Source organism: Hemiscyllium ocellatum, chromosome 22 (assembly GCF_020745735.1).
Source record: "Hemiscyllium ocellatum isolate sHemOce1 chromosome 22, sHemOce1.pat.X.cur, whole genome shotgun sequence".
NCBI lineage: Eukaryota > Metazoa > Chordata > Chondrichthyes > Orectolobiformes > Hemiscylliidae > Hemiscyllium > Hemiscyllium ocellatum.
The window spans coordinates 2,717,097-2,737,816 of NC_083422.1; the positions used below are offsets into that span (position 1 = coordinate 2,717,097).

Here is a 20,720-nt window from a genome sequence, read left to right on the forward strand (position 1 = left end):
GTCCCACAGTTTCCATCACAATATGAATTTCTGTCTGACAATCCTCTGCTGCTATCCCAAGTTAATATTAATTTCACATTCATCCAGCCCTCATGTTGGGAATTTTAATCATTAATAATGAAGCAGGACATGCCCTGGAGAGAATAGAGGTCAGCTGATGTTTATTGGAACAAATATCTAAAGGCTAGTTTTTCCCAGGGATGGAAAACAGCGGACTGGAGTTTGTGCTGAACTATGAAATGCAAATAAACAGTGGAAGGCAGACTCCTTGCTCATTTGGTAAATGGGTGATTGGCATTTAACATTAGATACCATTCCTATTTCAATAAATTTTCCACTGTGTTCTGAGATTTGTTTTCTCTTTGCATTGTGTCTTGTGATTTTTGATTGCCATGGTTAGCATAACTCACTCCAGATTGTTGTAATTTAAAGTGGAATTGCTGATCAGTTTTAATGTCATTAATGCAACCATGTATCCCCAAATTCCAAGTTACATAGTTTGAACCAGGAAATGTTTCATTGTGTTGTCAGACCAGCTAGTATGGTGTTCTGATTAACGGATCTTTCTGCATTTTTGATCCTTGCTTTTGTTTCGAAGGCCTGTGAAAAGGGAACGCAACAGATGTTGGTTGGCACTTTGGTTCATGAGATCTTTCAAAAAGCGGCAATGAGCAACAGATTTACGCATCATGCGTTGGAAGAAGTGGCCTCTCAAACAGTATATTCCCAAAAGTACTTGGGAGAGATGTAAGCAGTGTTTGTCTAATTTCTTTTTGATATTGGTGGAAATGTTTTGAGCTGGTAAGCTGAGATACAGTTTCTCTATCTGGGGCCTCGAAATGTGAAGCTTAGCTTCCATTCTTGGCTAAGCAGGTGAGGATACTTCTTCAGCTCATGCACCAAGAAGTCAGTTTGGATTCTAGTGTATTGAACTACTCTCCACTATGGCCTTAGGTAAATTGTTACAAGTGTCCTCAACCCTTTGGTTAGGGAAGAAGAAAATGATCTCAGTTCCTTCCTAATTGTTAGGAAACCCTGGATATCAGAACAAGCTGAATTCTGCACACCCTTCCAGTTAAGAGAACCTTTCACTTAGTTTCCCTTCTCCTTCTTTTGTCATGCGATAGATAGAGGTAAGCTCAGATTCAAGCTTTGCAGTCTTCCCACATCGAGTTGTGAATGGTGGTAGACAATTAAAAACTAACTGGAGGAATACCCTTTATAGATATCCACTGATATTTAATGATGAAAGAGCTCAGCACATAAATGGTAAAAGAGGGCTGAAGCATTGCTTCCATCTTCAGCCAGAAGTGTAGAGTGGTGATCCATTTTGGTCTCCTCCTGAGCTTCCTGCCAAATGTCACATGCCAGTTTTTCAGTCAATTATGATCTGCTCCACACCTTATCAAGATGCAACGTTGCAGCAACAGTCCTGAAGACTTACGCAGCAGAACTAGATGATTCCTAGCTAAAATACACTAGTACAGTAACAAAACTGGCATCTACTTAAGAATATGAAAAATTGCTTAAGTATGTAATGTTTACAAAATTAATCAAAACGTATCTTCATAGCATGTTGCTCAACTTTAGAACCCAGCAGAATAGGCCAGGTTTTAACTGCTGCAATTCTATTAAAACCCAGATGTAAGAAAAGGTAGAGTTAAAAAGGAGAGTATTCTGGGGGATATTTTTGGTTAGCATAATGTGATTATCAAAGCCATTATGGGTTTAGAAAGATTTGTGCATATCAGTGAGCATGGGTGCCAGTGGATAAGATATGCAAAACAGAGTTTTGAATGAACTGAACAATACAGAAATTATGAATATGATTAGGAACACATTTGAATAGTTGTGCTTGCAGTTAGAGATATCTTGTTTCCTGATTTATCATTTTTTCTTGTCCATGTTAGTTTCCCGGACTATCCAGTCTTGCTAATCGCTTCAAATTGAAGGACTCTAATTTGATCAGGACAGGTTGAGAAATATTTTCTAAATATTTTCTGATATTCAGGTGAATATTAGACTACTTAAGCAAAAATAAAGCACAGAAACAATGGCCGAATAATCAGTTTTTGTGCTGTACAGATTTCTGAAAGTTTTAGTGGCTTTACATGTGTTTTATCTGATAATTCAATGCTTTGAAATGCCTGTGATGAGCATCGTGCATCGCCAGACGTATTGAAGCAATTGGTGGTCCAATCATTATTGCTTTATGATCTGTTTGCAGTTGAATCCTCACTGCAGATTCTGGCTTTGTTTTGATAATGAGTGAAGCTTTAGTATTGTCTGTGTCAGAGTAGAGTGGGAGTAGCCTCCCCTGGGTCAGGGCAATTAGAAAACTAAAAACAAATTAATGCATCTCTTTCATCCTTGAGGCTATTTGTGCAACTGCTTCACTGACCCATGAGGGATATCTTTAGTCTGATGTGATCTTGAGCTTTTTTTTAAATGCAGGTACAGTTTGAATCTGAGTCAAGCAGATATGATGCAAGCATTACGTGATTACTTCCCATCGTTAGAGACCTGGGCTCAAAATTTCATGGATAATTCTCAGTCCGGGATACAGCAAATGCAGCTGAAACTGTACGTAATGTTCCACATTTATTAAACTTAGTGTGTAGGGGTTGGTATATTAAGCAAGCACAATTGAAATTAAATTATACAGAATCGTACTGTCCAAGCGGTCTTTGACTTTCACTCTGTTGCTCAGGAACTTGTCTGTTTAACTGTTTGTTGACTTGCTTTTAATTTTTTTTAATGCTTGAATTTCATTGCTTCTAATTATGATTGGGTTCAATTATGATAGATCCACTGAGCTCCATGATTTTGCTGGATGAAGATGCTATTTAGCTGGTTTATCTCTGGCTGGATTCCCTGTATTGGCTGTGACGGTTTCATAGTGACCAGTCCCCTCGCATTGTCACTTAAATATTGCTTAAAATGGAGAATTGTTGCTGCAGAGTTTTACCTCACACTAATCGGGACAAATACAAGAATGGCAAATTTTGGATAATAATTTCTTGGTCAGTCAGAGTTGACTTTTCTTCAGGTCAACACCCTCATCTCCTTAATCATTTGAAATTTGGGATTTATACTTTTTCCTTGAACTGACAGAGCTAAAATTGACATGCCTTTCTTCTTAGAAAATAAATTTGTTTTTATCCATGTTTCTTCTATCTACTAATAATTTAGCCACTTGTCCCTCACCGCCTAACCATCTCTCTTTGCTGGTGTTATATGCCTGTCCCATGTATGGGTGCGTAAACTTCTGTACATCTGCTCCTTCATGGATTCACCCTCATTGATTTCCAATGAACGATGGTAATCCAAAATATGATGTAATTTACTTGAATATTTTTCGTAGACCCAGTGATAGAAATCCATCCAGACTGGCTTCAATCTGTGGCATCACAGTGCTTGATATTGAAGACATTGAGGAGAATATTTGGTCTCCAAGATTTGGATTAAAAGGCAAGATTGATGTAACAGCTTCTGTAAAAATTCACCGCCAACCCAGGACACATACTAAAGTCATGCCTTTGGAGCTTAAAACCGGGAAAGAGTCTAATTCGGTGGAGCACAGAAGTCAGGTAAGTGGCTTAGCATCATGGGGGGATAGTTGTTGAAGGTGCTGATTCTCATTGGGGGAACAGCTCCTGAAGGTGCTGACTCTTGCTAGGGGAGGGGTCCTGAAAGCGCTGACCCTCATTGAGGAATGGCTGCTGAAGGTGCTGATTCTCGGTGGGATGCGGTTCTTGAAGGTGCTGCTCTTATTGGGTGGAATGGTTCCTGAAGGTGGTCACTCTGTGAGGGGAAGAGAGAGAGAACGCCTTCTCACTTCACACTTTTCTGCATGTTTAAGCAGCTTGCCAAAATACTGTCATGCTCCCTCGTATAGAGTGTGTCTTCATTTGGTTGGAAAGCTCTTGCGTGACACCTTACCTCAAATCTTTTCTTTTCTGAAAATGTCCTGCATGTCCTTTAGTCTCTGAAACTTCATTTATCATTTTGCACAAAGGTATTATTATTCAGCTCTAACTGGCCCTGTATTGAACTTTGTATTTTGTACTTTATATTTGAGTTATTTTTCAATTTCCTTTTGTGTTCCCATGAGTGTTTCTCCATATGATCATACAAGCGATGTGCAGGCCATTCTGCATTATTCAGTAAGATCATGGCAAATCTAATTGTAACCTGAAGTCCACATTCTCACCGACTGTCAATCTTTCACCACTTCTGCCTTAAAATATTCAAGAATTCTGCTTTACACAAAGTGAATTCCAAAGACCTTCAAAAATATCAACTTCATATTTCATTTAAATAAATGACCCCTAATTTGTAAACAGTGAGCTCCAGTTCTAGATTATCCTATGGGAGAAACATCCAACCTGTCAAGATCCCTTAACGTCTTGTGTATTTCAATTATGTTGCCTCTTATTCTTATAAATACCAGCAAATTAAAAACAACCTGTCCAATCTTTCTTCCTGCGTATCCATACCAGCTGTTAGTCTGGTAAATCTTCTTTGAATTGCTTCCAATGCATTTCATCTTTTTGTGATGTTCTTCTGTCCTCTTCACAACTTAGCTTCCTATCTATGTTTGAGTCATGAGCAAATTTGGCAACTATACATTCAGTTTCAAGTCTATTATTGGATGGAAAGGAACTTGTGAAATATGGAGAAGAAAATTTCTTGATTTAGTATGTGGATATACCTATGAGAGAAGGTGCAAAACCTGACCCACTCTTGGGAAATAAATCGGGGCAGGTGATTGAGGTGTTAGTGGAGAGCACTTTGTGGCCAACAATTCTATTAATTTTAAAATGGTGATGAAAGAGGATTTACCGGATCTAAAAGTTGAAGTTCTTAATTGGAGGAAGGCCAATTTTGAAGGTAAGAACTTTGAAAAGTTGAGTGGGGGGTTGGGGGGAACGCACATGTTTGCAGGTAAAGAGATGGCTGGAAAATGAGAAGCCTTCAAAAATTAGGTAATGAGAATCCGGAGGCACTATGTTCCTGTTAGGATGAAGGGCAAGGCTGATAAGTGTAGGGAATTCTTGATGATTAGAGAAATTGAAATTCTAGTCAAGAAAAAGTAGGAAGCATATGTCAAGTGTAGACAGCAGAGATAGAGTGAATCCCTTGAGGAATATAAAGGCAGCAGGAGTATTACTTAAGAGGGAAGTCAGGAGGGCAAAAAGGGGACATGAGACAGCTTTGGCAAATAGGGTTAAGGAGAATCCAAAGGGATTGTACAAATACATTGGACAAGAGGGGTAACTAGGGAGAGAATAAGGCCCCTCAAAGATCAACAGCCTTTGTGTGAAACCACAGAAGATGAGGGCAGTTTTACACAAATATTTTGCATCCGTGTTTAGTGTGGAGAAGGACATGGAAGGTTTAAAACGTGGGGAAATAAATAGCAGCATCATATAAAAAAAAGTCTCCATAGTACAGAGGAGGAAGTGCTGGATGGCTTAAAACAAAAAGGTGGATAAGTCTGTGGGACCAGATCAGGATTATCCTTGTACTCTGTGGGAAGCTAGAGAAGTGATTGCTGGGCCCCTTGCCAGGGAACTAAAGAACGGTGAGTCTGACATCGGTGATCTGTAAGTTATTGGAGGGATTCCTGAGGGACAGGATTGGCATGTATTTGGAAAGACAAAAACTGATTAGGGGCAGTTAATATGTCTTTGTGCAGAGAAAATCATGTCTTCCTAACTTAATTGAGATTTTTAAGGAAGTAACAAAGAGTATTGATGAGGGCAGAGCAGTGGATGTGATTTATATGGACTTAAGTTGACTGGTTGGCAAGGTTAGATCACATGGAATATAGGGAGGTCTAGCCATTTGGGTACAGAACTGGCAGGAGTGTTATTTTTCATACTGGCAGCCTGTGACCAGTGAATTGGTGCTGGGTGCAATGCTTTTTGTCATTTATAAAAATTATTTGGATGTGAACGTTAGAGGTCTACTTAATAAGTTTATAGATGACACCAAAATTGGAGGAGTAGTGGACAGCGAAGGGCGTTTTTTCAGAGTACAACAGGATCTTGATCTCAGCTGGGCCATTAGGCCAACGATTGGCAGGTGGAGTTTAATTTAGATAAATGTGAGCTGCTGCATTTTGGAACGTCAAATCGGAGTAGGATTTATGCACTTAATGACTCCCCATGACCTTACCATTGAGTCCAACAGCATGGAGACCAGTCCTTTGGCCTGAGCTGGTCCATGGTGATCAAAATGCCCACATGGCTCCATTTCCCCACACTCAGGCTAAATCCTTCTAACCTTTCCTGTCCATGTATTTGTCCAAATGCCTTTTAAATGTTGTTAATGTACCCGTCTCAATCAGTTCTGATGGCAGCTCCTTCCATACGCATACCACCCTTTCTGTAAGAAAAAAAGAGTTGATCCTCCAGTTCACTTTTATTCTTTACCATCTAACCTTAAGCTGATAGAAAGTGAGGACTGCAGATGCTGAAGATCAGAGTCAAAAAGTGTGGTGCTGGAAAAGCACAGCTGGTCAGGCAATATCTGAGGAAACAGGAGAATTGACATTTCAAGTATAAGCTCTTCATCAGGAATGGGGGTGGGGTGATGTATGGTGGGGGAAAGGAGGTACTGGACTTGCGTGTCCTTGACGAAGTTTGGGGGCGAGTTGGTGTTCAGCCACAGGGCGGTGGGATTGATTGGTGCGTGTGGACCAAAGATGTTCTCTAAAATGTTCTGCAAGTTGGAGTCCTGTCTTCCCAATGGAGAGGAGACCACAATGAGAGCAACGGACACAGTAGATGAGGTGTTTGGAGGTGCAAGAAAATCTCTGCTGGATGTGGAAGGATCTTTTGGGGCCTTGGGTGGAGGTGTGGGCACAGGCTAAGTTCTTTAGGAGGGACAGTTAATAAGTTTGCAGATGGCACCAAAATTGGAGGTAGGGTGGACAGTGGAGAGGGTTATTTCAGAGTACAATGTGATCTTGATCAGATGGGACAAAGTGAAGACTGATGAAGAGCTTATGCTCGAAATGTCAACTCTCCTGCTCCTCGGATGCTGTCTGACAAGCTGCATTTTTCCAGTGCCACACCTTTTGACTCTTGACCAGATGGGCCAATGGGATGAGGGCTGGCAGATGGAGTTTAATTTTGATAAATGTGAATGCTGCATTTTGGAAAGGCAAATCAGGGCAGGACTTGTACACTTAATGGTAAGGTCCTGGGAACTGTTGCTGAACAAAGACACCTTGGAGTGCAGGTTCACAGCTCCTTGAAAGTGGAGTCGCAGGTAGATAGGATAGTGAAGAAGGCATTTGGTATGCTTTCCTTTATTGGTCTGAGCATTGAGTATAGGAGTTGGGAGGTCCTGTTGCGGCTGTACATGACATTGGTTAGGTCACTTTTGGAATACTGTGTGCAATTCTGGTCTCCGTCCTGTTGGAAGGAGGTTGTGAAACTTGAGAGTTCAGAAAAGATTTGCAAGGATGTTGCTAGACTTGGATGATTTGAGCCATAAGGAGAGGCTGAATTGGCTGAGGCTGTTTTCCCTGGAGTGTTGCGTTCTGAAAGACTGCACCATGGAGGTTCATGAGGGGCATGGATAGGATAAATAAATAAGGTTTTTTTCCCTGGGGTAGGACAATTGAGAACTAGAGGGCATAAGTTTAAGGTGAAGGGGGAAGAATTTAAAAAGGGGTCAAAGGGCCAAGTTTGCCTCAAAGTGGTGCATGAATGGAATGGGCTGCCAGATGAAGTAGTGGAGGCGTGTACAATTACAGCATTTGAAAGGCATCTGGGTGGGTAAATGAATAGGAAGGGTTTAGAGAGATGTGGGCCAAGGGCTGACAAACGGGACCGAATTAGTTCAGAATATCTAGTCAGCGTGGATGAGTTGGACTGAAGAATCTGTTTCTGTGTTGTACATCTGTGATTCACAGGCCTTGCTGAAATTCTTATAGATTGTATCTACCGTGCTGCCATAGTCATTTCTGGTCACTTCATCAAAGAATTCTCTCAAATTTGTGCGGTTTGATCTCCTACGCTGACCAGGCCACACTGACTACTCTTAATCAAACCTTGTCTTTCCAAATGCGTGTATATTTTCTTTCTCACAATCTTCTCAAGTAACTTACCTACCAAAAGTGTTAGACTTACTGGTCTATAGATCTCAGGTTTCTTATTTGTAGCCCTTCTTGCATAAGGGCCCAGCATTTGCTACCCGCCAGTTTTCTGGGACCTCAACTGTGGCGACTGATGATGCAAAAAAAATCCGTAATTTCTTCTATAACCTTTTTCAATATTCTTTGATATAACTGGTCAGGACCAGGAGATTTATCTACCTTCATGCATTCTATGTCCAAGATCACCTTCACTGTGATATGGACTGTCCCCAAGATATCACCCCGAATGTCCCCATGTCGTCTTGTGTTTTTCCATGGTAGACACAGTGGAGAAATATTCATTGAGGACCTCTCCCATCTCCTGCGGTTCGACACAAACATGTCCACTTTGGACCTTGAGAGTTCCTATTCTCTCTTTAGTTATTCCTTTTTCTTTAATATACTTGAAGAATTACTTTGGATTCACCGTTAAAACACCAGGTTATAATCCAACAGGTTTAATTGGAAGCACACTAGCTTTTTAACTTTGTACACCCCAGTCCAACACCAGCATCTCCAAATTTGGATTCACCCTAATCTTCTCAGCCAAGGCTATGTTGTACTCCCTTTTTGCCTTCCTGATTTCCTACTTCAGTAAATTTTCGTATTCCCTGTCTACCTCCAGGGATTCCCTTGAACCCAGCTGCCTGTACCTGAGCCATCCTTCCTTTTTCAAGTCAAAGCCTCGATATGTCTTGTCATCCAGGTTTCTTTATTCCTGGCCCTTCACCCTCACAGGAACAAATTGACCTTGAACCTGGCTATCACATTTTAAAAGGCCTTTCATTTGCTGGAGGCCCCTTCACTTGCACACAAGCTACTTGAATCAACCTCTGCAAGTTCCTACCTCATTCCATCAAAATTTGCCTAAGGAGGCAAGATTTTTTCCCTGGGTGTGGGAGTCCAGAACTAGAGGGCATAGGTTCAGGGTGGGAGGGGAAAGATATAAAAGGGACCTCAGGGGCAACTTTTTCGCACAGAGGGTCATGCATGTATGGAATGAGCTGCCAGAGGAAGTGATGGAGGCTGATAAAATTACAGTATTTAGAAGGCATCTGGATGGGTACACGAATAGGAAGGTTTTAGAGGTAGGCCAAGTACTGACAAATGGGACTTGATTAGGTCGGATATCTGGTCAGCATGGACGAGATAGACCGAAGGGTCCGTTTTTGTGCAGTACGTCTCTATGATTCTGATTCTCGAAGTGCATTTGCTATTTTTCCTGCCATCTCTTTTAATACCCTGGGATACATTCCATCAGGGCCAGGAGACTTGTCTACCTTTAGCTCCATTAGCTTGCCCAACACTCTTTTGTGAAAATGATTGTTTCCAGGTCGTCACCTACCTTCATCTCTTTGTCAATTCCTAGCATGTCATTTGTGTCTTCGACTGTGAAGACCAGCACAAATACCTGTTCAATGACTCTGTCATTTCATCATACCCCATTACTAATCACCCCTTCTCATCTCCGAAAGGACTAATGTTTAGCCTTTTTTTTCATTTTATATATTTGTAGAAACTTCTGCTATCTGTATTTATACTCTGAGCTTGTTCATTCTCATAATCTATCTTACTTTATAGCTTTCCTTTTGTGGCGTTCTGTTGACCTTTAAAGCTTTCCCAATCTTATATTTTCCTGCTGATCTTGGTTACTTCATGTGCCTTCTCTTTCAATTTGATAGCCTCTCTTATTTTCTTAAACACTCATGGCAGATTACCATTTTTCCTACAGTCCTTCCTTTTCACTGGTATATATTTTTACTGAGTACTTTGAAAACTTGATTTGAAAGTCCTCCACTGTTTAATTATCTCACTAGATACTTCGTTACAGGCATGTTTATGTTTCATTTACTTCTCTGTTAATCTGAAGAACTCCAGGTTTTGCTGCAGACTCACTTCCTCCTTTTAGGAGCTGATTCAACCCTATTTGCCATTTTGTGGCTTTTAGGTTTGTCTGGGCTGGTTCCCTTTTAAACTTTTTGAAGATTTTTGTCATCTTGCGTGTTTATACTTTTGATTTCAGTTGCATACTGCTTGCTATTAGTGAGATCCTTGTTACTTGTCTTATTTCCAAAATCCAGCAGGGCCTCATTTCTTGTGCTGGAATATATTAAGAGGAAAATAGTCTGGACCTTTTGCAGAAACTCCTCCTGCTCTTTGCCATTGTATTAATTTTACTGTATTTTATCTGTGGAATCATCCACAATTCCCACTCTTCTGAGTTAACTTAGTTGGAGTTTGGTTCAGTCCATGTTTGTGTGCATAATCTGGAATTCATTTTCTTTCAGTCATTTATAGTCATTATCTTCAAGTAGTCTTCCCATTTCTGTAGATGTGTTGGGGGGTAGAGTTCAAGGAATAGAGGCACTGAAAATTCCTTTGTTAAATTGGCCACAGCGGAAAGAAACTTAAGTCTAAAACGGGTCTTAGGCATCTTATGTACATCTGTTACAGACAGTTATTTGATGTTTAGCAAGCCACCTTACCCACTCTGAAGTTAGGCTTGGAACTAGTGTTGCATTGATTCCCAAATTTGGCTCATCTTGCACCCATTTTTCATCTCTAGTTCAATATTTAAACTTTACCCACTTATTGATCAATATCTGCTGGTGGAGGAGCAATTTTTTCCAATCAGGCAGCCCCTGGAGGTAAGGCATCAACTACAAAGAGACGTTTATGGAGACTGGTAATAGAATATAATGTATGGGCCCAGAAACAGGAGCTTGCTGGCATTGTCTTGGACACTCTGGCCTCAGATAAAGGGAGATATTAGGTTCCCTACTAGTAAGGTATGAACAAAACTAAACTGTGATTCTTGTTTCTCATTGCTATCTCAAGATCTTGCTTCAGAGAGTTCTGTGGGATTCCGATGAGATTTGGATCACTTTGACTTTAGAACTGTAGCATCTCCAGCACTGAAACTGTCCAGTTAACTGGTTCCCTACAGATGCTTAAACTTTATTATTCCAATATCTTACTCGAATTGCCACTTCGCAGGCTATTGTATCTCTCTTTCCTTCTTTCTTGTCTGTTCATTGAATGCCCCCTTAACCTTGCTTGCTTTTGTCTGTATTCCTTCATACTTTTTGGTAAGAGTTACCAATCTCAGTTTTAAAATCAACAACTAATTGATTATCAGTTGCCAGATTTTTAAACCTCTTCTGGTTTTTGTGTGAAATTAGAGTAGATGATGATTTCGTGATAATATTTGCTCAACTCAGAGACCCAGGTAATGTTCTGGGGACCTCTGTTTGAATACTGCCACTGCAGATGATGGAATTTAAGTTCAATAATAATCTGGATTTAAGAATCTAATGATGTCTTTAAACCATTGCTGATTGTTAGAAAACCCAACTGGCTCACTGTGTCCTTTGAGAAAAGAGATCTGCTGTCCTTATCTGGTCTGGCCTAGACATGTCCAGACTCGCAGCAATGTGACTGACTCTTCGATTCCCTCTGGGCAATTAGGGATGGGCAGTAAATGCTGGTCACCAACATCCTATGAATGAATAAAAAAAGTTTCCCACTTTCGGTCCTGAAAAGTGTGTGTCTCTTTTAGACTGTACTCCCTAGTTCTTAACCTACTTCTTGCTTTATCTGTTCTTCGTCTCATCTTAAAAAACACCCTTTTAAACTTCTGAAATTTAATGTTTATGAAGTAAATATAAGCATTTGTACAATTAGAATTTAAAGCTTAGGCTGAAAAATGGCAAGTAGCATTTGCACCGCAAGAATGCCAGACAATGATAATCTGCAATAAAAAACAATATAACCACCATCCCTTAACATTCAATGGTGTTACCATTTCTGAATCCTCCACTATCAACATCCTTGGGGGTTACCATTGACCAAGAACTCAACTAACACAACTCACATAAATATGGTGGCTACAAGAGCAGGTCAGAAACAAGGACTACTGTGACGAGCAACTCGCCACTTGTCTTTTCAAAGCTTGTCCATCGTCTGTAAGGCACAAGTCAAGAGTGTGATGGCATACTCCCCAGTTGCCTGGATGGGTTCAGCTGTGACAACTTACAAGTCGCTTGATGCCATCCAGGGCAAAGCAGCCTGCATGATTGACACCACATTCACAACCATCCATTTCCTCCATCACCAACATTCAGTAGCGACAGTGTGTGCTATCTACAAAATGCACTGCAGAAATTCTCTGAAGATCATTTGGCAGCATCTTTTAGACCTATGACCACTTCCAACTATGAGGACAAGAGCAACAGATACATGGGAACTCCACCACCTGTAAGTTTCTTCCAAGCCACTCACCATCCTTGCCTGGAAATATATTACCATTCCATCACTGTTACTGGATCAAACCCTTGGGCTTTGTTGGGTCAACCTACAGCACATGGAATGTAGCAGTTCAGAAACGCAGCTTATGACCACCTTCTCAAGGCCAGCCAGCGACATTCACATCCAATGACTGAATTTTTAAAAATGTTTTGTCAACTATGAAAATCAACAATCAGAGGTAAATTTTCACTTCTTTCTTTCAGGTAATTCTGTACACCTTGCTGAGCCAGGAACGCAGGGAAGATCCTGAAGCTGGATTTCTCTTGTATCTCAAAACTGGTGCTATGCATCTAGTACCAGGCAATTATATGGACAGAAGAGGTATTGTGGAATTTCAACTAAAAGATAACTGGACCCGAAGCATTTGAGAGGTGTTAAATGTGTGCTATTTCAAATGTAATTGGAGCTAGCATTCAGAGCTTAGGCATCCAGTTGGTGTTGGTTTTAATCAGACCTGGCCATCTAGATTATTTGGAAATTAGTTGGAAATTCTTCTGTTGTGGTAGGCTCACTGTATGGGAAGAATTCATCTGAGTAGTTGGGGATTCAAATCACCATCCAGTAGCCTGGCTCTTGAAAGGCAACTGTAGAGGTCAGGGGCCTTGTGGACTTAACCATGATGGCTTTTCCAGCTGACCACTGGCTGCTTGACCAAGCTGTCCATTAAATTAGAAGAAGTAAGCTACTATCCTTGACAGGAGACAAATAAAATAATGGTTGCATAGTGTACTTGGCCTCAGTATCAGAGAGTAATGATACGATGCAAAGTGTATCAAATCACTGACAGAGTAGCCTGTTGCTGGGAAGAGCTGAGGATTGTGGGTTGTGATGAGAGGGTTCTGCTCTCCTGTGATTAATTATGGATGTTTGGTCCACAGACATTCATTCTGTTCATTTAAACTTGGTGAGATACCACACTCCTGCTCACAACTGGAGCAGAGTTAAAACTAACAGGGAAAAGTCTTTAGGTATCATGGCACAAACACAGATGCAATGTAGATTTACTGCTGAGATACCCACAGGGAGCAAGTCTCGTACTGACATGGGGCTACAATGTCCCTGTAGTGACAGATGCACATGCTTAACTTATCTAATCAGATAGGGATAATTAGAGTTGAGCCACGGAACCCAACACCCATAAAATTAGATTACTTACAGTGTGGAAACAGGCCCTTCGGCCCAACAAGTCCACACCGACCCGCCGAAGCGCAACCCACCCATACCCCTACATTTGCCCCACTACGGGCAATTTAGCATGGCCAATTCACCTGACCCGCACATCTTTGGACTGTGGGAGGAAACCGGAGCACCCGGAGGAAACCCACGCAGACACGGGGAGAACGTGCAAACTCCACACAGTCAGTCGCCTGAGTTGGGAATTGAACCCGGGTCTCAGTCGCTGTGAGGCAGCAATGCTAACAACTGTGCCACCGTGCCGCCCACTCCAGATCAAGTTCTGAAAAGTGTGCTGGGAAAGCACAGCAGTCAGAGTATAAGCTGTTTACCCATTAGAGTCCCACCTTCAAAGCTAATTAGAAGTGACTGGTTAAAATAAACTAACCCCAAAATATAACACCATAAAGCATAGGAAAATAAGTAGGCCATTTATCCCATTGCATCTGTTCCATCATTTGGTGAGATCGTGGCTGATCTGATCATCCTGAACTCTACCTTCCTGCCTTTTTCTGATAGCTGTTGATTCCCTTATTAAAAGTAAAATAAAATTCTCAGATTAGAAATACTTAACCCAGCCTCTACAAGAAAGAATTCCAAAGATTTAGTACCCTCTGAGGAGAAAAATTCCTTCTTATCTCTGTCTTAAATATTTGAATCCTTATGCTTCTGGTCTTACACTCTCATGGGAAATAACCCTATGCTGGATGTAAATTTGCTCGTTGAGCTGGAAGATTAGTTTTTGGATGTTGCGTCACTATACTAGGTAACATCATCAGTGAGGCTCCAGTGAAGCACTGGTGTTAGTAACCTGTTTTCTATTTATGTATTTAGGTTTCCTTGGGTTGGTGATGTCATTTCTTGTTCTTTTTCTCGGAGGGTGTAAATGGGGTCTAAGTCAATGTGTTAGAGTTCTGGTTGGAATGCCATGCTTCTAGGAATTCTCATGCGTGTCTTTTTGGCTTGTCTTAGGATGAATGTGTTGTCCCAGTCAAAGTGGTGTCCTTGCTCACCTGTGTGTAAGGATACTATTAAGAGTGGGTTATGTATTTTTGTGGCTAGTTGATGTTAATGTACCCTGATGGCTAGTTTTCTGCCCGTTTGTCGAATGTAGTGTTTGTTACAGTTCTTGCAAGGTATTTTGTAAATGACATTAGTTTTGCTTGTTGTTTGCATAGGGTCTTTCAAGTTCATCAACTGCTGTTTTAGTGTGTTTGTGAGCTACCAGGGTTCCAAGAGATCTGAGTAGTCTGGCAGTCATTTCCGAGATATCTTTGACGTAGGGGAGAATGGCTAGGGTTTTTGGGTGGGTTTTATCTGCTTGTTTGGGTTTGTTGCTGAGAAATCGACAGAGTGTGTCCATTGGGTACCTGTTCATTTTGAGTACGCTGTATAGGTGATTTTCCTCTGCTCTTCGTAGTTCCTCTGTGCTGCAGTGTGTGGTAACTTGTTGAAATAATGTTCTAATGCAGCTTAGTTTGTAGGTTTTGGGATGATTGCTTCTGTAATTCAGTACTTGGTCCATATGTGTTTTCCTTGGACACTGGTTTGAGGTTCCTCATTGGCTGCTTGCTCTCCTGGGACACCTAGGAATGACAGTTTGTTGTTTTCCTCCTCTTCAGTGAATTTTTGCCAGTAAGGATATTATTGATGGTCTTGAAGGTTTCCTCTAATTTGTTTCGTTTAGTGATGACAGAGGTGTCCTCCACGTAGCGGACCCAAAGCTTGGGTTTGATGTTTGGCAAGCTGAAAATGTGTTGCTGGTTAAAGGGCAGCAGGTCAGACAGCATCCAAGGAACAGGAAATTCGACGTTTCGGGCATAAGCCCTTCATCAGGAATGAGGAAAGTGTGTCCAGCAGGCTAAGCAGTTTATTTGAGCATATTCAAAAAGAATGGACACTCAATGAACACAGTCAGCCAATTTCTCAGCAACAAACCCAAAAAGCAGACAAAACCTGTCCAAAAACCCTAGCCACACTTCCCTACGTCAAAGGCATTTCGGAGATGACTGCCAGACTACTCAGATTTCTTGGCACCATGGTCGCCCACCAACACGCTAAAACAGTAGCTAATGAACTTGAAAGACCCTGTACAGACAACAAGTAAAACGAATGTCATTTACAAAATACCCTGCAAGAACTGTGACAAACACTACATTGGACAAACGGGCAGAAAATTAGCCACCAGGATACATTAACATCAACTAGCCACAAAAATACATGACTCACTCTCACTAGTATCCTAGTGATGAGGAAGGACACTACTTCGACTGGGACAACACATCCATCCTAGGACAGGCCAAACAGAGACATGCCTGAGAATTCCTAGAAACATGGCATTCCAACTGGAATGCTATCAGCAAATGCATTAACTTGGACCCTATTTACCACCCTCTAGAAAAAGAACAGGAAATCACATTACCACAGAAAATGACATCACCAACCCAAGGAAACCTAAACACATAAGTAGAAAGTAGGTCACTAACACCAGTGCTTCGCCAGAGACTCACTGATGTTACCTAGTATGGGAATGAAATGTCTGAAAACGAACCTTCCAGCTCAGTGAGGAAACTTACATTCAGAACCTCAACCTGAGCTACAAATCTTCTCAAAACCTGCTAACAACCATCTGCATCTACTCCATCAAGCTCCCTAGGAATCTTGTACGTTTCGGTAAAGTCACCCCTCATTCTCCTAAATTCCAGTGAGCATGTGCTCAATCTGCTCAACATTTCTGTCATACTTGGGATCAACTGAATGATTAGACTATCTTTAGACTACCTCCAGTTCCAGTGTATATTTCCTAGAATGCCATGCTTCTAGGAATTCTCGTACATGTCTTTGTTTGGCTTGTCCTAGGATGGATGTGTTGTTCCAATCAAAATGGTGTCATTTCTCATTTGTAACGGGCCCAAACTGTTCAGTATTCTAGGTATAGTCTAATGTATCTGAAATGTGTTGCTGGAAAAGCGCAGCAGGTCAGGCAGCATCCAAGAAACAGGAAATTCGGTGTTTCAGGCACAAACCCTTCTTCAGGAATCACCTGATTCCTGAAGAAGGGCTTATTCCCGAAACGTCGAATTTCCTGTTCCTTGGATGCTGCCTGACCTGATGCGCTTTTCCAGCAACACAATTTCAGCTCTGATCTCCAGCATCTGCAAACCTCACTTTCTCCTTGAATAATCTAATGTATGCCTTGTATGGTTTTAACAAGACTTCCCTATTATTGTACTTCATTCCCGTTTGATAGAAAGGCCCCTATTCCATTTTCCTTCCCTATTGCCTGCTGAACTTTCCTAACTTGGCAAAGTGGGGCTAGTGTAGGTACGTAGAATGTTTTTGGTGGTACTTTTTTTTTAGATTACTCAGTGTGGAAACAGGCCCTTTGGCCCAACAAGTCCACACCGACCCGCCGAAGCGCAACCCACCCATACTCCTACATTTACCCCCTACCTAACACTACAGGCAATTTAGAATGGCCAATTCACCTGACCCGCACATCTTTGGACTGTGGGAGGAAACCGGAGGACCTGGAGGAAACCCACGCAGACACGGGGAGAACGTGCAAACTCCACACAGTCAGTCACCTGAGTCGGGAATTGAACCCAGGTCTCTGGCGCTGTGAGGCAGCAGTGCTAACCACTGTGCCACCGTGCCACCCACAAAATGGCCCATCGAGTCCACACCGACCCTAGCCTTATACCTGCATTTCCCATGGCAAATCCACCTAACCCACACGTTCCTGAATCCTCTGGGCAATTTAGCTTGGCCAGAGCTTGCCCAAGGCTGGAATTGAACCTGGGTCTCTGGCACTGTGAGGCAGCAGTGCTAACCACTCAGCCATTGTGATTTGATGGGATGAAGGATCTCTTTACTGTGTGATTCTATGGTTCTGTGAACTTGTGTGCAAGTCTTTTTTGATTTATACACGAGTCCCAAATCCCTGCATGCAGCAACTTTGCTGTCTTTCTATGTTTAAATAATATTCATCTTCTCTACTCATCCTGCCAGATTACATAAAAACATGTTTTCAGGAAATAAATCCACAGTCATAAAGGTCTGCACATTTTTATTCATGAACTTCATGGTTCATCTCCCCATCAAAGTCCTCCATCCAAACAGCCTTCTGTATTATGAAGAACCAGTTTCCAGTCCTGCCTGGTAGATTATTCTAAGTGATACTAACTTTGTTGTGCATGTTTAAATTTACAATGTTCTGTGCTCTCTCTCATGATTTCTCTTATTTAATATTTGATAAATTGTGTGAATTTTGAGCAGGAATAGGCCACAGCTTTCAGTGAGCAAGCCTATCTGTACTCCAAAATAAAGAATTGAAGCCTCTAAATTTATCCCTTACAATTGATCCTGCTCAAATGAGAACTAATTTTGTTGATTTTTTTTCTGGCTTTGTACATTTGTTATGTTTTGACTAAATTGCTAAATTACTCCATATTGAAAATATATTAGTAATTTCTCTATAATTCAGACTGATTGAAAAAGTCGTAAATTATCTCATCTCTTAGTTCATGTTGACAAGTGTTAAGTTTTGAATTGTTGTTTAATTGTCTAATAGTTTGCTTTTCTTGATCCTTGATTTACTGTTGTTTTATTGTTTCTGTTTTGGTATCAATTTTGAAAAGTTGATTTTCCATATTTATTTCCATATTTAAATAAATATCATAGAGGACAGAATCTTGAGGAGCCAAAAGCTGGGGGCTTCTTACTTTCTTGTTAAGTGATCATTGACTATACAAGGAAATATAAAGCTATATAATGTGCTGTGCACATAGATATTAGAATCAGCAGTTGGTTATTCAGCCCTTTCAAGCATGTTTCACCATTCAATATGATTGTGCCCGATCATGTGTTTCAATGCTATATTTCTGCATTCGCCTCATAACCCTGTGATGCTTTTGAAATCCAGAAAGAATCCATCTCCTTCTTGATTATATTCGTTGACTTGGCCTCCAGTCTTCTGTGGTAGTGAATTCCAAACTACTCCTTGAAGAAATGTTTTCCCACTTAGAATCTCAATAATCTACCCTGTATAACAGTTCTAGACTTCTAAACCTGGAAAATCATGCTGGGTAACAGGCCCTTTCCAGGACTGTTAGGATTATAAACATTTCAATCTGATCTCCTCTCATTCTTCTTAAGTTTCATGAACATAGGTCAAGTTGAGCCAATCCATAGGACAGTCCCACCAACTCTGACATCAGTCTGTTGAACCTCCACTGCAGTCCCACTATGGCAAGTATATCCTTTCTTAAATAGGAAGGCCAAAATTGCAAGTGGTTCTCCAGATGTGGTCTCCCCAAAGTGCTGTATAACTGCATTAAGATATCCCTATGTCGGAACTTAAATTATCTTGCAATCAAGGCCCAATATAGTATTTACCTTCTTAATTACTTGCTGGTTCTGCCTGTCTACTTGCATTTACTGATGCATAAGCATCACCTAGATCCCTTTATACATCCATACTTCCCAACATATCACCATTTAGATAATAATCTTCGTTTCTGTTTTCCACATCAAAGTGCATTACTTCAAGTTTAACCATGCTGTATTCATCTGCCATGAGTTTGCCCACTCATTCAACTTGTTTAAATCACCTTGAAGCCTCCCTAGCATCTTTTTTATTTAGATTCGCTACAGTGTGGAAACAGGCCCTTCAGCCCAACCAGTCCACACTGACCCTCTGAAGAGTAACCCACCCAGAGCTATTTCCCTCTGACTACTACACCTAACGCTATGGGCAAATTAGCATGGCCAATTCACCTGACCTGCAGGTCTTTGGACTGTGACAGGAAACTGGAGCACCCAGAGGAAAACCAGGTAGACACAGGGAGAATGTGCAAACTCCACACAGTTGCCCAAGGCTGGAATTGAATCTGGGACCCTGTGCTGTGAAGCAGCAATGCTAACCACTGAGCCACCATGCTGCCATCTTTCTCTCAAGTCTGTGCAGAAGTATTATGAAACAAAATTGGACATTGAGTTGTAACATGGGAAATTAGGGATTGGTGTGGAAGTGTTGACCAAAGCTTACTCCAAGATTTAAAAAAAAGACAAGGTATGAAAATGGAAGAGCTTGGGCAGGAAGTTTCAGACCAAGAGAATAAATGGCTGAATTCACAACCATCAATGGTAAAGTGATAGGGAGAGGGATGCATAATAATAGACCAGGGTTCTAAAGCTGTCATCGGCAAACTTGGAAATGTTGCATTTGGTTCCCTCATCTATGTATATCATAAATAAATGACACCCAAGTATTGATCTTTGCAATACACAAAAGCTATTATCTGCCACTCTCAAAAACACCCATTTTGTTTTCACTGTTTTCTGTCTGTAAAACAATTATCAACCCAGCCAGTATGTTACCTCTTGTCCCATGTGCTTTAATTTTGTCCACTGGCTTCTTAAGCGTTTTATCATCTGCTGAATTCTGAAATACTCTCAACCTTGATGCATTTGTGGCAATTTTGTAAGTTTCCTCTTTGAATCTAATTCTATCCCTAATTTGTTTGAAAGCCATGGTTGAACCATATTATCTTGTATTTTTGTACCAGACAGGAATGAATAACTGTTGTAATTCATACACGTTCCTTAAGTATTAGCCATTGCCAAGCCACCATCGATCTCTTCTTCATGGTTTTTCCAATCCATCTTTGGTAATTCATGACTCATAGTTCCGTTTATCTAGTCTCAGGACCCGAGTTTCAGACTTGACTACTTCACTCTCCATCTTAATGAAGAATTCTATCATAGGGTTGCTCTTCCCCAAAGGACTTTACACAACATGGTTGTTCGTCGACCCTTTCTCATTGTGCAGTGCCCAGTCCAGAACAGTTTGTTCTCTGGTTGGTTCCTCAATGTATTGATCTAAACAGTCATAAAGTATACACCCTAGGAAATCTCCTTGCACGTTACTTTGGAAATTTGGTTTGTCCAGTCTATGCAAATTAGTCACCATCATTGCAGTTGTACCCTTCATCTATGCTTAAACCCTTCTCTTGCATCTCCACTATTGTTTGGGGGCTTACAGACAGCGCCAACAATAGTTTCTGCCCTGTGAAGTTTTTTATTT

General features: G+C 41.1%; 1 protein-coding gene across 3 annotated transcripts in view; it reads left to right on the forward strand.

The window, feature by feature from the left end:
• dna2 (DNA replication helicase/nuclease 2) overlaps nucleotides 1–20,720 on the forward strand; it is a 114,532-nt gene that overhangs the window by 20,423 nt on the left and 73,389 nt on the right. For all 3 annotated transcript variants that reach the window (XR_009645876.1, XM_060842303.1, XM_060842304.1), the window contains exons 5-8: nucleotides 599–747; nucleotides 2,455–2,583; nucleotides 3,365–3,590; nucleotides 12,664–12,781. Coding sequence is in view for 2 of the 3 variants with exons in the window: in XM_060842303.1 (XP_060698286.1) it covers nucleotides 599–747; nucleotides 2,455–2,583; nucleotides 3,365–3,590; nucleotides 12,664–12,781 (622 nt within the window). In the remaining variant the exon portion in view is untranslated. The remainder of the gene's footprint in view (nucleotides 1–598; nucleotides 748–2,454; nucleotides 2,584–3,364; nucleotides 3,591–12,663; nucleotides 12,782–20,720) is intronic.